The sequence below is a fragment of the Diadema setosum genome, chromosome 19 (genome assembly GCF_964275005.1).
Source record: "Diadema setosum chromosome 19, eeDiaSeto1, whole genome shotgun sequence".
Lineage (NCBI taxonomy): Eukaryota > Metazoa > Echinodermata > Echinoidea > Diadematoida > Diadematidae > Diadema > Diadema setosum.
The window spans coordinates 8,842,516-8,860,489 of NC_092703.1; the positions used below are offsets into that span (position 1 = coordinate 8,842,516).

General features: G+C 36.5%; 1 protein-coding gene across 1 annotated transcript; it reads left to right on the forward strand.

Moving 5' to 3' along the window:
* The first annotated feature begins 1,717 nt into the window (after positions 1-1,717).
* On the forward strand, positions 1,718-2,272 carry LOC140242499 (L-rhamnose-binding lectin CSL3-like). Its single transcript, XM_072322236.1, has one exon. The coding sequence runs from the start codon at positions 1,718-1,720 to the stop codon at positions 2,270-2,272; it is 555 nt and encodes a 184-aa protein (XP_072178337.1).
* Positions 2,273-17,974: the final 15,702 nt, after the last annotated feature.

The window sequence follows — 17,974 nt, forward strand, 5'->3', positions numbered from 1 at the left end:
GGTGTATGTGTATTAGGATACATGCAGGTCTACTGCTGCGGTATAAACAATGGTTTAGAACAGCTGTCACTTAGCAATAAAGTAAGCGCAAAAAAAAAAAAAAAAAAAAAAAGCCAAAGCATACACTAATGAAGCAAAACGCGGTTTGGCATATCTTCATACACTACCAAAATATGGAGAAGATACAAAAACACGCACACACACACACACACACCCTTCTCGAAAGTTATCTCCAGCAGGTGAAAATCACATATTGCTGTGCCGACATTCCCACATTATTATGTATGTTTTGGCGGCCAATATTGGGCAGTAAAGATTTAAGAATGAATAAGGATGTTTATTAGATTTCCTTTTTAATCTTCCGCCATTTTTATTTCTGTTTAGGCCTTCAAAAAGATGACTTTCGAAGATTTAAGTAGCCCGGACCTGCTGCCGAGAGAGAGAGAGAGAGAGAGAGAGAGAGATGGAGAGAGAGAGAAAAGAAAGTCGTGCATGTCTAGCTAGAACCCCGGCCGTATGTTATGTAGACCCTTCATGTTCATAATCTTTTTTAAACCAAACAAAAAAAGTAACCTTAAAGGGGATGGCTAGTAAATGATCAGTGGGAATCAGTGGGAATGCTGGAGGATGATTGTTCCAATCCTTGTGGGATTCATTTAAGAGTACACTGTATATCTATTCTTGTGTGAAAATTATTTGCTTCAGAATGGTCTCATATTCAAGTAATGTGCAGTTTAATATTTCCAGGTAAGCGTCCCTGGTCAGTGACAGGGCATTAATCTGCACATTACTTGAATATGAGACTGTTCTGAAGCAAATAATTTTCACACAACAGTAGATATATAATGTACTCTTAAATAATCCCACAAGGATTGGAACAATCATCCCTCAGCATTCCCACTGATTCCCACTGATCGGTTACTAGCCATCCCCTTTAAATTTCCAACATCCCTGAGTGCCCCTTTGTTGACATGTATGATTGGCTAATGTGTGATGTATGCTCTTTTAACCACACTATAAGGAAAATGTCGATGTTTTTATTCATTATATGTTTTTTCTCTGGATGTGACCGTTGTTTGTCTGTCTGTCGGGCAAATCATTATGGCATGGTTCTCTATTATGTATAACGTCATGTCCTGAAAGGGCAACGTAGAATTTTATGCATCGTAAATGATTGTTTTTGTTTTCTTTTCCTTCTCTCTCTCTCTCTCTCTCTCTCTCTCTCTCTCTCATTCAATGTAACTTTTGACATGACAAAAGAAACACTTACTATGTGAATATGATAAATGATTATCTAAGCATGCATTATGAAAACACCATCAGAAAGTCAACACTAGTCATTAACAGTGCTCGTATTTGCTTCACCGGCTCCTCCCACTGACTGGAGGAGACGTGTTTTCCCCCTACTTGTCCCCTGTAGCTCAGAATAACGATAGGCCTATATTTTTTCTTACTCACCCTCCAAGACAGACAGACTTTCGTAACCTTTCCACGAATATATAACAAAACGGAGAACATGAATATTGACCGAACATGTATACCCTTGACCACTTATGACATTGGACTTTTCAACGACCATGTAGATGAATAAGTGAGATGAATGGCTAGCATCCATACCCGCCAAGTGAGTGACCAATTAAAGAGAGTGCTTGTGCTCTGAATAGTTGATCGAGACCGCGGTCCCATGTTGTATAATCATTATGGCATTTCAGATGAAATGGTGTGCGAGCGTGACACCATGTCTCTCAGCTGCCCCTCCGGAGAACAGGTTTACATCATGAGTGCAAGTTACGGTCGTCGTAGCAACCGCATGTGTACGACTGGACCGATACAAACCACCAACTGCCACAGCGGGAGTTCCCTGTTTAAGGTCTCGAGAGCCTGCGATCGGCAGTCATCGTGCAGTGTTGCTGCATCCAACTCGTTCTTCGGCGACCCCTGCTATGGTACCTTCAAGTATTTGGAGGTCATGTACACCTGCGCCTCATGGACGCAGGAGCGTGTGTGCGAGCATTCCACTCTCAACCTTTCCTGCCCCTCTGGACAGACGATCATCATCGGGGACGCCCTCTACGGCAGGACTACTGGAGCAAGCGTCTGTCCTTCGTCAAGCATTCGAACGGAAAACTGCAGAGCATCCTCATCATTGTTCCGCGTGAAGAACAGCTGCGAAGGGCGAAACTCCTGCTCAGTGGCTGCCACAAACGGCGTGTTTGGCGACCCGTGCGTAGGTACTTACAAGTACCTGGAAGTGCAATACGACTGTGTGTGATAGCATTCGGTAAGTTAACTCCTTTATTCAACACTGTATTGTTCGTCCTATTTGAATTTAACCTCAATTTCGGTATTAAAGTGAAGGTTCATATAATTTGCCTACTGAGAAAAGCAGAGAATTACAAAAGTTTGATATGTTGATTCTTGTAAGCACTGCAGAGGGTTATTCACCCTCTCCCTGCGCTTTAACCCTATCCCCACGGGGAGGGGTGGGAGGCATTTTGCCCCCCTTCCCCTGACGCATGATTATTCTGCAACGCGTGATGCTCTCACCGCGACATTTTATGACTTTGTTCTTTCAAGTATCGCGCAACTTTTGAGACAAATTTGTCGTTCCCGGGCATACCGTTTTGAAGCCACGTCCCTTTTAAAAAGATTCGTCGATCCAAAAATGCTCTAAAAGATGACTTTGAGTACAAATCCAATGCAAATTGTGTTTTTGCAATTAATTCATATAAAAATAAATATTTTCACTTTCAATGGCTGATAATGATTTATTTTCACCTTATTATGCTTTGAAAAAATTCTGCGACAACTTTTGACGAAAAAAACCCAACAAAAACAAAAAATGAAAACAAAGAAATACATAAGAAATTCAATAAACAATAAAATACATAAGATTATGAAGCCGAGTTTTTTCCTCAATGTCATCGTTGAGGATATTGAAAAGAATAATATGTTCACCAAAAATTAGAAGTCTTGGAGCTTTATTTTTCTTATTTCTAGGCACAAAATATTTTTGCATAAATTAGCATTAATTAATTAATATAACATACATAAATTCAAATTTGAAAAATCTAACAATACAGTGAAGTGTTGTAGATTACATTGGCCTCTACTTTAGTGCAAATTTTCGCGAGGATCGCGCAATCCAGGACAGAGATGTGAAGGGGGAGGGGAAACCCCCACCCCAGTGGTTTCAAGTCCCTAAAAATATATATTTTAGGCACTGCATAGGCACTGTATAGGCACTGTGGCATAGTGGATAAGACTCCCGACCCCCGATCGGAGGACCCGAGTTCGAATCCCGCCCAGTGCTTACGTCCTTGGACAAGATGTTTTACCCGCCGTGTCCCTCTCGACCCAGGTGTATAAATGGGTACCTGGCAACGCTAGGGTAATGATAATAGCAGGGCCCTCTGGTAGAGCAGTGGCAACACTGAAGAGGCTACCCTGGGTAACTAAGACCTTATTATTATTATTATTATTATTATTATTATTATTATTATTATTATTATTGTTATTATTGTTATTAAAAAAAGGCTGGATTAGGGTTAAGAAAAAAGAAGATCTGAAACTGATTCCGAGCACCGCGTCAGTTTAACACGACTCACCGCATAATTATTGCCAGAACCATCATCTACAAAATCTACCCAAGGAATTAAACCAGTTGGTAGGGATTACTTTTAAACCCCTTTATATAACGAGGTATATAGGAGTGCGCATATTTTCTTGCTGTGACTGGTAATGTGAATAACTATCAAAATAAGATTATGCAGGAGGGATGTACTTGCCATTTTAACATAGTGAGCACTGGTGAGTTTTATACAAATGCCTTTACGTCATAAACGACATTATATAGGCCCTACTCAATATTGTTGTGTCTGCAAGTGTATGCAGGAATGGAACTGCTTATGCACCTTCATTTTTTATTTTTTTTTGACAAAGCATGTATGAATCCATTTGGAATAGTATTTTTCCCTCGAGACAATATCTGATCGGTCTGATCACAAAGCGAGTTGTCTCCTTTCATTTTCATTTAAGATATTTAAGAGTTAAAGCTGCTAATAAACAAAGCAAATGGCATATATTTAAATCATAACATCACGCATATTCCTTATTATGTAACAGGTGAGCTCCAATTGGAAAAGTTTTATTTTGCTCTATCTGATGATGGATTTACATTGAAATCCTAGAAAATGGCGTTTTACCCTTTGTGCAAGCAAACTCTTCATTTACTTACGAGCGGGGCAAATATAACTCGGAGGGGATGTCAGTACAAAGCAATAATGCATGCGCAACCGTCGTGTGGTAGTTTCGACTGAGTGCATCCAGGCTCTAGTCCAGTAGACGATGTCATAGACCGTGCACATGACCTGGAAAAGTTTTTAAGTACAAGGTTTTTTTGTTGATTCGTGTTCTAGAAGGGTATTGGAGTAAATTTAGCTTGGTTGTCACCTGGGCAACCTTGGGCAACTTTTTTTTATTAGCCTAATTAGCATAATTACGTAATGAGCATATATAAAATATGTAATATATTACTAATTTTGATACAGGGAACCAGAAAAAAATGGGAAATAAGACTTTTAAAGGGTTTTCTATATCGAGGAATCCATTCATAACATGAATTTCAAATTTCAAATTATGTAAGTGTCTTAAATACCGTAATTAGCATAATGAGCGTATTTGCATACGTATAATAGTGAAGTATATGGTAATATATACCATTGATATGACCTGAGAATGCTGTTAAGCCCAAGGTTTTGTTGGTGTTGTGGTTGATTCATTCTTAAGATGGGTACTGAAGTTACCTGAGCTAGCTTGGTACCTTGACAACCTTGAACAATCATTTTTATTAGTCTCATTAGCATATTCAGCTAGTTAGCGCAATATGTTCTTATTTTCACTGCAGAAAGCCCAAAAACACAAGTATGATACGATTTTCAAGGGTTTTTTGAGACCAGGAATTCATCTGTAACACTGGTTTGTACTTCCAAACTATGTAACTGTCTTAAATATCATGATTAGCATTATTACATAATTAGCATATTATGTGTATACAGTGTACAATAGTCCAGGAAATGGTGTCATATGCCATGTACTGTAGATGACATGGAAAAATTGGTATGTACATGTACTTGGTAGGTTTTTGTAGATTGGTGTTTTAGATGGGTACTGACAACGCAATGAACAAATTAAGCTGGTTGCCATTTTCTCACTCTTGGGTAGATATCTTTGATTAGCCTAATAAGCATAATAATCTATACCTAATTAGCGTAATATGTATCCTGCTAATCTTAATCCAGGACGCTTGGATATTGAATTTTAATACAAGAAGCCTGAAAACACGCAAATTATAGCTTGTTATGAGGAATCCATTTGTAACACCAGTTCCCAATTTCAAAATGATGCAAGTGTCTTGAATATCATAATTAGCATATATACCTAATTTGCATGTGTACAAAAGTAAATTAGAAATAAAGTAGATGAATAAATACACCATATGTAAATGATCTCCAAAAATTTTTTAAGTACAAGGCTTTTTATTGTTTTATTTGTTTTAGACGAGTATTGAAGTGGTTAAAGCTAAGCTTGATTACCACCCTGACAACCTAGTGCAATTATTATCTATTAGCCTAATTACCATATTCAGCAAATTAGTACAATGTTTAATATGTAGTTAATTTCAATGCAGGAAGTCTAAAAACAAACCAAACATCATGGTTTTAAATGAAGAGGAATTCATTATAACATCGATTTTCACATATTTGCAAATGGTACAAAGTGTCTTAAATATCGTAATTGGGATAATGAGATTACTTGCATATTTCCGATAGTCCATTTTACGATACTAGATACCGTTTTATGTGACCTTGAGATGTTGTTAGATAATATATATATATATATATATATATATATATACACACATATTGTCATAAATATGCATTTTTACAAAGTGAGTGTGGTCTGTTCGGCCCACGTTGGAAAAAAAAAATATATCGAGACTGGGACGATGCCGCTTGAGGCGAGGAAAAAATAAAGTTTTTGTTACTTTAAGTCTGATATCATAGGTAGTGGTGATTTGTTTTGTTGTCAGAATGTGTGACATGTTGTTGTGCCACCAGTATTTCCCTCCCTTCCGTGATATATTTTAATCATACAACAATGAAAAAATATATTTTGTTTTATAAGGGGATGTCCTTGCCGTCCCAACGCAGCCACCCCCCCCAAAAAAAAAAAAAAAACTGGCGCCACAAATGGATTCCTGTTCATAGAAAACCTTTGAAAATGTGTTATCTTTTCAAGCTTTATTTATGATAAAGCGTAAACAACACATTCTATTGTCAACCTAATTAGATCTTTATGCTATTAGGCTGGGCTTCTAAACTGTAATTGCCTGATGCTGCCAAAGTGGCAACGAAGTATTATTTATCCAATCCATGAATACAAATCTCAAAACCTCGAAAAGTCATATCTTAGGAGTATTCAGATTCCTGGATTAACATTAGCAACATGCTCATTGCATATTCTAATTAGCTAACGTCATGCTAATTAGCCTAATCAAAGATAATTACCCAAGGTTGAGAGAGTGATAACCAAGCTTAACTAGTTTACTGCATTGTTAGTTCCCATGCATCTATAACATATCTAAAACCCCAGTCTACAAAGAACTTGTACATACCAACTTTTCCAGGTAATATTGTACACTGTACATATATGATATGTTAATTATGTAATTATGCTAATTATGATATTTAAGACAGGTACATAGTTTGGAAGTACAAACCAGTGTTACAGATGAATTCCTGGTCTCAAAAAACCCCTTGAAAATCATATTTTACATGTGTTTTCGGGCTTTCTGCAGTGAAATTAAGAACATATGACATACTGCGCTAATTAGCTGAATATGCTAATGAGACTAATAAAAATGATTGTTCAAGGTTGCCAAGGTACCAAGCAAGCTCAGATAACTTCAGTACTCATCTTAAGATTGAATCAACCACAACACCAACAAAACCTTGGGCTTAATTAACAGCATTCTCAGGTCATATCAATGGTATATATTATACCATACTTCACTATTATCCGTATTCAAATATGTTAATTATGCTAACTACGGTAACACTTACATGATTTGAAATTTTAATTTAATGTTATGAATGGATTCCTCGATATATAAAACCCTTAAAAAGTTTTATTTTCCACGTTTTCTGGTTCCCTGTGTCAAAATTAGTAATATATCACATATTTTATATATGCTAATTACGTAATTATGCTAATTAGGCTAATAAAAAAGTTGCCTAAGGTTGCCCAGGTGACAACCAAGCTAAATTTACTCCAATACCCTTCTAGAACACGAATCAACAAAAAAACCTTGTACTTAAAAACTTTCCCAGGTCTAAAAAGTTTCTACTCGACTACTCAGTGGCGTATCTAGGGAAAACGGCGCCCGGGGCAAGCGCGAAAATTGCGCCCCTAATTTCTGAAAAAGTGTTCAACCCCAACCCCATCCCGGTAGGGACTTTAAAAACAGTCCACAGGATATGCTTTTTCAAGCAGTTAAAAGGGGCTTTTTGAGGATGATTTAAATGAAATAGATTTTGATTTTTTTTTTCATTTCAGCTTAGAAAACATGGAATTCTTTTCACTTTTTGCTTATTAAGATAATCTTACAATTCTCATCAAGATATAGTGACGACCTTATGGATAACAATTTATACCAACAAACTAAGGACTTGAAAAAATACTCTAAATTAGTACATGTAGTACGCGCGAGTGAGCCGAAATTTGTATATTTCCGCGCCATCATCACGTTTTGTTCTTATATATATATATATATATATATATATATGAATTGGTGGCGAGCGAGCGCAGCGAGCGAGCCGAAAATTTTTGCATTTCAGCTTACAAAGCATGGAATTCTTGTCATATTTTGCTCATTAAATCTTACAATTCTAATCAAGATATAGTGACGGCCTTAGATAACGATTTTGTACCAACAAACTGAGGACTTGAAAAAATACTCTAAATTAGCACGCGCGAGTGAGCCAAAATGTGTATATGTATCATCATTACGTTTTGTTCTTATCTTGTTTGATTTGGGTTTTTTTTTGCCCCCCCCCCTTTGTTCGAAACTGTTTGCGCCTTCTTTTGATCCAATCGGCGATGGCATCAGAACGAAAGAAATTGCAACCGCTGCTCCGTGTAACATTTTGCCTTCTAACGGTGGCATGTGTGAACACAATATACATTGTCATTTTGTCAGCGTCGTCTTCTTTTCTACATAAATTTTGGCGAGCGAGCGCAGCGAGCGAGCCGAAAATTTCTGTATTTCACCTTACAAAACATGAAATTCTTGTGTGAACACAACAAACATTGTCATTCGTCATCATCGTCAACATCGTCATCATCATGTTTTGCTTTTATCTTGTTTGATTTGGGTTTCTGCCCCCCCCCCCCCCCCGCGCGAGTTGTTGTTGTCGTTTTTTTTTGGCCTTCTTCTTCTTTTCCTTTCTTCTTCTTTTTTTTTGTTTTTTCGTTTTTGGCGCCCCCAAGGAGTGGCCCCCGGGGCACGTGCCCCACTTGCCCCCCTCGATACGCCACTATCCAGGCTGCCAGGATCCAGCTGTATGTATCGCTGTACATTACTTCAGTTGCATCGAGTGATGCATATCGTTTCATGATAATATATAAACGCCATCTAAGTAAGATAACGGTGTCCTTTTGTGGAGTCGGTAGAAGTTCCATGAAAAATCGCTGTGATAATGCTCTTGAGAGAGGTATTTTGCCAGACAGCAAAAATTATCTCCGTTTCCCCTGCGGTACATTTCAATGACCTTACACAAACAATATATTCATATTTCTCCTTTGTCCTTCTGCAGGTTGCCACTCGATGTCTACATCACATGGAGACAATGGAGCTGAAAAACAAATATTGGAATTTATTTAATTACGCTATTTTTCGCGTTTTAATGGGATATCTTCTAATGCTATTTAATTCTATCCAGGTGAATTGGTGAACTTTCTAAAGCTGGCAACACAGTAAATTAACAGTTATCCATGCACTTGCTCTGATGTCATTTGCTACATGAATTCAATAAAAAAATTGACGAAAGTGTACGTGCTTTCATCAACATAACAACAACTACATTCAGATCTGAAAAATCAAACGCAGGCGCTTATAGTACAAATGTATTGTTTTTAAGCGAAATCGTTTGAGCATCATTGACCAGAACACAGGCTTATCAAATTCTGACCTTTTACCGTACGAAATAGTTTCGAAAGGTAGGCCGTTGCCATGCATAGATTCCAATAAAGAAAGCTAGAAATATCGAAGGGTTTGACATCCTGGTTTTACTTCAATTATTGCACTTCTTTTCTGAGCAAAATAAAATCATCGTCATTGTGTGCATTGCCTGCGATTTCTCTTCCTTGTAACATTCATGGAATAATAAAACTTTTTAGTCTGTCAGCATATACTAAAAACGGCTTTGATTGTTATGTATGAGTGACTTCTTTGTTTCAATGTACAGTGTGTCTTTAAAAAAAATACTATCAGATTTCAGCATTGATAACACCTAATAAGATTAAATTGTCTAAATGCTATACTTCACGGTCTTAAAATATAACATCTTGACTCTATTTTGCAGAAAACCCCCATTCAATTTGGTTTATTAGCGGTCACAGAGAAATGTGGATTGTTGTAAAGCATGTCATGAGTCTGATTCTTTCAAGTTAAGCACTTAGATGCTCTCGTGTGTGAATACAATTTCGGAGTCAATGGTTAGTGCATGTCTCATTTGACCCCTATACACCACAGACTTTAAAAAAACATGGACATGTGTTGTGGTCAAGAATTCCTTCTTTAAGCATGTCATCTTGTATTAAATCAATGTTGAGAAAGTGCATGGAGAGATTTTGCTAAACAGTGTTGATGAATGACTTACACCTGTACATTCCAATTTGGTCTGAAACACATACATTGTACTGACATAATTCTGATTCTCATAGTTGCTCGAGACTTCTTAACGTTTTAAAGTCAGTGGCAAATACACAGACATTCTCATTTGACCTTTGTTCTGCACATGCGCAAATCACAACCGTGAACTCCCTTATAGGAAGAACTTGGAGGGAAGAGATTCCTGACATGCATGCTTTACAAAATTCTTCATTTCTCATTGACCACTGAACCAAATCGAATGGGGTTTTCTGTAAGATGCGGGGAATGAGTTACAGTTTCCTACCCTGAAGTTGTATTTGGATTGATTCACCGTTTTTAAAGTTATTATTGCGGAGGGTCCCGTTGTCTTTATTTATTTTTTTCGGGGGGGGGGGGGCATACGGTATTAGGTTATGAGTAATTGTGAGCACATCAAATCACTTTCCCCTAAAGATGATCTTCACAATTTCACTTCAGACCTGAAGTTATTTGATGCCAAGAACATGCGAAGAATACGTGTTATTATTATTTTTCATTTCATGACATAAGACGATATTAGATGAAGAGTTCAGCATGCTCAACAGGTCATTGGTAGAATATTGTGAGGATATGCAGTCGAGTGCAGAGTGGTTACAACGAAATCATGTCGAACTTTAAAATTCCTCATGTTTCCATTCCAGGCTAGAGTTTTTATAACATTCTGTTCATTCGATTTTGCTTCGTATCTGAAATACAAGTGTCTCTTCCATCTTTGTAATTCAAAATTTAACAGGATAACTATATGCGATATATAAATCCTTTACTTAAATGATACAAAATAATTACGAGCATGTGTCTTGTACGCATTAAATGAAAATAAGAGTTCACCTATACATGCTTTTCAAAACACGAATTAAACAAATCGAAAAGTAAAAGAAATGCAGGATACCATTATCGGAAGCACATAAGTGATGAGGATAAATGGCTTCGCAGGTAATAAAATACAGTGGACTCCCGATATAACGAATTCCTTGGTAACGGCAGTTTTCTTAATTCTTTATTTCAAAATTTCGTTATAACCGAACAAATAAGCAATAAAGAACAAAGAGTGGAAATTTCCCATCCTGAATTTTTACTTCGTTTTCACCGAAATTACAACCCTGTTCTTTATAACGGGAGTGCACTGCACAATCAAAGATAATCCAGTCAGCCCTCATTAAGGAGATTCCGAGCTAGGAAACAAAATGATTGTGGTAATGATAATGAAAAACACTTATATAGCGCTTGATATTTCTAACCGCATTAATCCTGGAAAAATAATGAGGAAACAGAATTATGTACATATGATATCACAACAACATTAACAGAATTAGGATATAGTAAGCAGATACGTTTACAACAATATCATGACAACGATTTGAAATTATCAACACATTCGGCATTACGAATATAGAGAGGGAGTTCATTCCAAAGAGATGGGGAAATCAAAAAAACAAACAAACAAACAAACAAACCCTATAGCTTCACCATAACCGGTATATAGTTGCGGGGACCATGTGATGATTGGAGAGTGGAGGAAGAACGGAGCGAAGGGGTTGAAGTTGAGATGCGGATGGAATTCAAGTCTGTAAGATAGGATGTGGCAAGATTTTACTTATCTTCATTCATTAATTCATTCATTTTTCATTTCCAACAAAAACATAAATATATTACAGAAATTGAGTGCAAGTACATAAATGTCATCATGATACAAAATAAAGGATGAGTTTACAGAAAAATTGTAAGTACACGAAAAATGTTAGAAATGGGGAGGAATGCTAAAAAGCTGGGCTTGTAGGGTGCATCCCCCCTCCCACACACACACGTAATACAAGAACTTATATGATCGATTGACTGATATACATTGAAAATGGATGAAACAAAGAAACCAAGACAAAAAGACCAATAATTATGTATAGCCTAACTAATCCGGAACAAAAACCCTGAACAAATTCCCATATTATATATATATATATATATATATATATATATACATGTAAGTCGCTGTCATGCCGGAAGAGAGAGGAGAGAAAGAGAGAGTGAGAGAGAAAGAGAGAGAGAAATGGAGAGAGAGGGGGAGAGAGAGAGTGTGTGTGTGTGTGTGTGTGTGTGTGTAAGAGAGAGAGAGAGAGAGAGAGAGAGAGCATGGAGAGAGGGAAAGAAAGTAACTTATTACGTGGAGTGAAAGTAAAAGAAAAAAATAGAAGAAGACGAGAGGTAGGCCTATAGTGGATGGATGGAGCCGCTTAGCTGTGATTTCAACAGAATGTAATGTTGGATTTTACACTTCTTTGCAACCAATAAAGAATCAACACAATTTTTCAATTTCTTAAAATTGATATTCAAAATGTTAATTTTTCATAATGATATTTAAATAAATTCTTATAACTATTCAAAATATTTTTCTTCAGATTACTCTTCAAAGAACTTAAAATTGGGGATGTCCTTAACTGTTAAAAAGGTTGTTCCAATATTTAGGTCCATGAGCAGATGTAAAATAGATTGTGTAAACATAATTCTAGTTAAAGGCAGATGAAATGCATCAGAGCGACGAGTCGGATATTTATGGAACGAGCGGGTTCTCGCAAACGTGTTTGTGAAAACAGACAGCAACAAATAATTCGAGAGTTTATACATAAATTGGCCCAGACAATAATAATGAACACCATTCATCTTTAAAATTTTGTTTTCAGAGAATAAAACATCAGTGTGGGCTCTCCAAGATACATGGCAAATTGTTGGAAGAGTTTTTTTTTTTTTTTTTTTTTTTTTTTCTGGAGACGGGACAGTCTATTGAGATAGGGTAGATGTGTGTTCCCCCAAGCTATGATGCTATATTCAAAACAAGGTAAAACCAAAGCTGAATATAACATTAAAAGGGTGGGAACGGGAAAATAATATTTAACTCTATTAATAACACCAATATTTCGAGCTATTGTGTGACAAATCCTATCAATATGTTACTTCCATGAAAGTTTATTGTTAATAACCAAACCTAAAAACTTCATTGATGAAACTTCATCTATAACTAAATAATCTATCTTTATATTATTAGGGAGTTTATGCAAAGTATTACTAAAAATATACATTTAGTTTTACGAAGGTTTAAGACAACTTATTTGACCTCATCCAACATAACAATTTCTTTAATTCAGAATTTAACAAATCCACCAAAATATGAGGATCTGAATGTGAAAGAAAAACAGAGTCATCAGCAAAAAGTACAAAAAATAAAATATCAGAAACATTTTGTTATATCATTTATATACAAAATGAATAAAAGAGGTCCCAGTAAACTACCCCGAGGAACACCACAGTTGACAGATTGGTTGCAGGAGTTTTGACCAGATTAAAAAAAAAAAAAAAAAAAAAAAAAAAAAAAAAAAAAAAAAAAAACGTGCTGTTTACGATCTGATGGGTAACTCCTGAACCACTCCAAGGCCTTTCCACGTATACCATAGTGACATAATTTATGAAGTAATATTTTATGATCAATGGTATCGAAGGCCTTGGAGAGGTCCAGGAAGACACCCACTGTGTGATGAGCCCTATCTACTGCTTTGGCTACTTTTTTTTTTTTCAATAAACGAGAGAATTGCTTGAAAAGTGCTATGTCCTTTGCGGAAACCGAATTGTGAATCAGAAATGATATCATAAAAATCAAGAAATTTAAGAAGTCTAGAATAAACAACTTTTTTTTTTTTGCTATAGTACTTCTCCCCAAGTTTCTTTATTCAGACTATTCTTCAAATTCTGTAAAAACAGTGTAACTTTTCTGAATACTTCTCTAGTGGGACTTATTGGTTTCGTGGTGACTGGGATGGATTTTAAAATTGGGAAGTGGTCTGATATATCGGATGAAATAACATTCGATATAGGAGTGGGCGTAACATTACAAACTATATTATCAATAAGTGAAGCTGTATTATTTGTTACTCAGGTGGGTTTAGTAATAAGTGGTAAAAAGAAGCTGAAAACATACTATCAAGTAAATTCTGAGAAGCATTTGCTCTGTGACATTTAAGAATATGTAAATTAAAATCGCCCATAATAAAGCATTCTTTATCAACAAAAATTGGGTTATGAATGAGATCCTGTAAAGCTTCTTAGAATAATGCACTGCTGGAGTTTGGAGGTCTATATAATGTCATCAAAATATTCCTACACTTTGGGATATCTATTTCAGCAACCAAAGATTCTAAAATTTCATTCATAGAGTTAAGTTCGCTGTGTACAAAATAATCAAAATGTTGTTTAATATGAAATGCAACCGCTTCTCCTAACTTGTTAGTTCAATTATTTGTAATAAAATAGCCCATATTCAGCTTTTTTGAGATGGTCTTCCATGGGGTCCAGTTGGATGTGAGGTGGGACCACTTCACCGGGATAAACACCCTGCTCTTTGCGATGAAAGAATGAAGCGGGATCTTTTACGTGCATGAGTTGTTACTCTCTCAAACACGGGACCTCCATTTTATGTCCTGTCCGAGGGACAGAGTGTTTTGCCTCTTGCTAGAGGGGACGGTATGCTTACACACAACATTGCTCAGTCCAGACTCGGGTTCGAACCTGGGCCGCGTGATCAATCAATCAATCATGTACTCAATCAATCAATCAATCAATCAATCAATCAATCAATCAATCAATCAATCAATCAATCAATCAATCAGTCACAATTGTATGCATGTTTAAAGTGGCAGGTCGACATAGGGTATCACCTCCCTATTTTGTTTTGTTTAGGTTTTTGGTATTATGTTCATCCAAAATGGTCACTGCTCTCTTCCCTTGTTGTTTCCACCACCAGCCCCTTTACTCAGGTATTGATGGGTTGATTGATTGATTGATTGATTGATTACTTGGCCAATAAATTGATTGATTAAGGGGATGAATGATTTGAATGTTGATTAATTTGTTACCACTACCACATTAATGAATAACTTGCATATGGTATTGATGTGTCCGTGTATTGTGAAAACTGTGCTTTAAAGATCTTGAAATTATTACACATTCTAATTCTCACCAATAAATTTAGAAATGAAATCGTTAAAATTGCGATAAAGCTGACAAAAAAATCTCAAGACTATCATAACATTATCAAAACTGTGAGCAAAGCCCAATTTGTTTGAATGAGAACACTTATTTGGACTGCTGGCTGAATTTTCCATCTTCTTTCAGTTTGGCGAAAGTCATTTTCACACTCTGGACAAAGACCGTCAGTGTTCAGCCAAGCGTGAACAAAAATTTGTTTTGTTGATTGCACTTGATAGATGAGACTATTTGGCATCCATAAATATGAAAAAAATCTTCCATATACTTTGAAATGTAATTTAGACATTTTTTCAAAAGTGTAACTTTTTTTTAATACGCCCTGTAGAAACTGCGGAGGACTCCAACGATCTCACCTGGGCATTATACAGGAAGCCCAATCCATTGCCACCCCGCCCGCATCCCACCAAGCATACCCTTATAGGTTCTCTTGTAAACAATAAGAAGGATTCGCCGAAAGATTCATATGATTGGAAAATCAACTAGATGGGCGTTCGTTTTATCACAATCAGTAGAAATTACCTATGCTTGATAAGACTTTCGCCTGCTGGCTCTGCAGGCTTCTTCAGATCGAGCGTTGTGAGAAGGACTTCCCACGAGCCGACGTAGCTGGCGCACGCCGATCTCAGCCACATCAACTGGAAGAAGAGTTCCATCCTAGCCAGAGACTCTGGGAAAACCTCACGCTGGATAATGGAAGCCATTCATATTCGCAAACAACAAGGGAAAACCTTCAACCAAGACCTGAGGCAATACTCACTTTCCTCAATATAGGGCATACACCTCTAAATAAAATGGAATGTCCCAGACCCCTTCACAAATTCGTACCAAAGATACCAAAATAAATGAAGAAAAACATTAATTAAAAATCAGTGATGCAGTGTGGCAAACAACTGAATAGCTGTAGATATTGAGCATGAATTCTTCTACAAACTGCATTTTGGTTTGAAGATGAAATCTTTTCTGATGGAATTTGAGGGGACTATATTTCATTGGCTGCATGTACAGAAAATAGGTGATTTCTCGTAGCCTGGCTTTGCGAACCCTTGGACAGAGTTTGAGCAGAAGAAACTGCCTTGGAAATTTGATGGATGAAAGGGTATATCTCACTTTATATTCAGGTCGGTGAAGATGAAACACCTCATTTCTCCCAGCTATTTTACAGAATTTTTGGATATTTGAATTTTAACACACGTCTCAATGGGGAATAATTTACCCGTGTGAGCCCTTCTCGGCGTATTGCAATCCTCGGGTGTCACGCCCTCATACGGCTTGTTGCGTACACTGAATCACGGCTACGAGTAAAAAGAGTCCTGGGCACCATTTCATAAAAGATGTTGGGATGGCTTCTCTTGCTGGAATGGCAACTTCCAATGGCAACAGCCAATCAGGAAGCTGGATTCTTGTCGTTCTCATGACAATTGACATTCCAGCAAGAGTTGCTTTCATATCAAATTGTTTCTGAAACGGGGCCCAAAAGCTACACTTATGACGTAACAGAATCGGGCGACTTTAGCATTCATGGAACGACACATGATCTCATTTGCATGGAGAACATGATTATAGTGGCGTGGAAACGAGCGGCTCTGCGAAGGTCTGCTTCTTCTACGTCCCACAAGGAAGAAGGAGCTAGGTGAAGCGATTATCGGCATTATGGTTTATCTGTTTTTAATAACTAAAAAGGTAGTTAATGCATATAAATAAAATTTGCAGGCAAACTTGAGATACTGACACAAGGAACAGATGAGTCAATACTGGTAGTGATCCCGGATTTTTTTTTTTTTTAATTTTGAAGACTTTTAATATTTTTAGGTACGGTCAATGAACTTAGCATCGATACTCTATTCTTATTTCTTATTATTGCCGAAGCCAGCGTATCTCAAAATAACTATATTATTACAAATGACTTAAGTAATTTATATTTAATACAATAGCTGTAAAAAAAAAAAAAAAAAAAAAAAACAAACCTTGAATGATATATTGTTTACTCATTATTTATCTAGCGATCCACGTCCCACAAGCTTTGCTTTTTAGTGGATCGCTATTTTCCATAATTGAAGTTATTTTCCAAACGCTCACGAAGCATACATGCATTGTTCCTCTTATTATGTTGTTGTATATAATTTATTTCGTATACTACATGAATCTTTTGTAAATGTTTGGACAATATCATTTCATGACATGTATACTTTGTATCATGTTTTGATTTTCGTTATTTGGAAATAAACTATGATTAAATTGAATTGAATTGAACTTGGAAGTTAAGTTCACGCTGCGCGTATTTGAAGTTTGCATACGCGCACAAATTAGCCGAGGACCGCGTTCCTGGGAACTCGTGACGTAACAAAATAACTAAATGGCATTTATTAATTTTGGATGAATGAATATTACTGATCTCTAGGGAAGATCAAGTGGTGGAAATAAGCTGCTCGGCTGAGGTCTGCTCTGTCAGAGTGCTTTTCTAGAGTTTTTTCTTTATTTTTTTAGCGTTTTTATTTCTCTCGCCCTTTTTGTGTCTTTTTGTGTGACACCCACTTGCATTTTGTTTTTAAAGTGAAATGATCTTGTTTTTCTTTAAAATCTATGTAGGCCCTATTGATATCGCCGAGTAGATGCACTAAGAATGTAACGTACATGACTTTTAATGCGATACCTTTAAAAAATGAATAGATCTCTCAAATTTTGACTATTTTTGTTCATTTTATAGATATTTTATTTTCTGCAAATCAATATATACATAAATTACATAATCATGAACATGGGAAACATACAAAGTATATTTGAAACAGAGTCGTTTGACTTGCATAAACAACGATATAAAAGGAAATTAATGATATAATATTACAGTATACATGTTTAGGCAGCAGGGATTACAATAACAATATTATATTTAAGAAGCGATAATGCAGAGGGCCGCCATTATAAGCATTGCTTGAAAAGATGGCCGGCCCGAGGAAAAGGTACGACACATGCATT

Excerpts from the sequence above, each read along its gene's own strand:
- LOC140242499 (XM_072322236.1), top strand. The coding sequence starts at position 1,718 with ATGGTGTGCGAGCGTGACACCATGTCTCTCAGCTGCCCCTCCGGAGAA.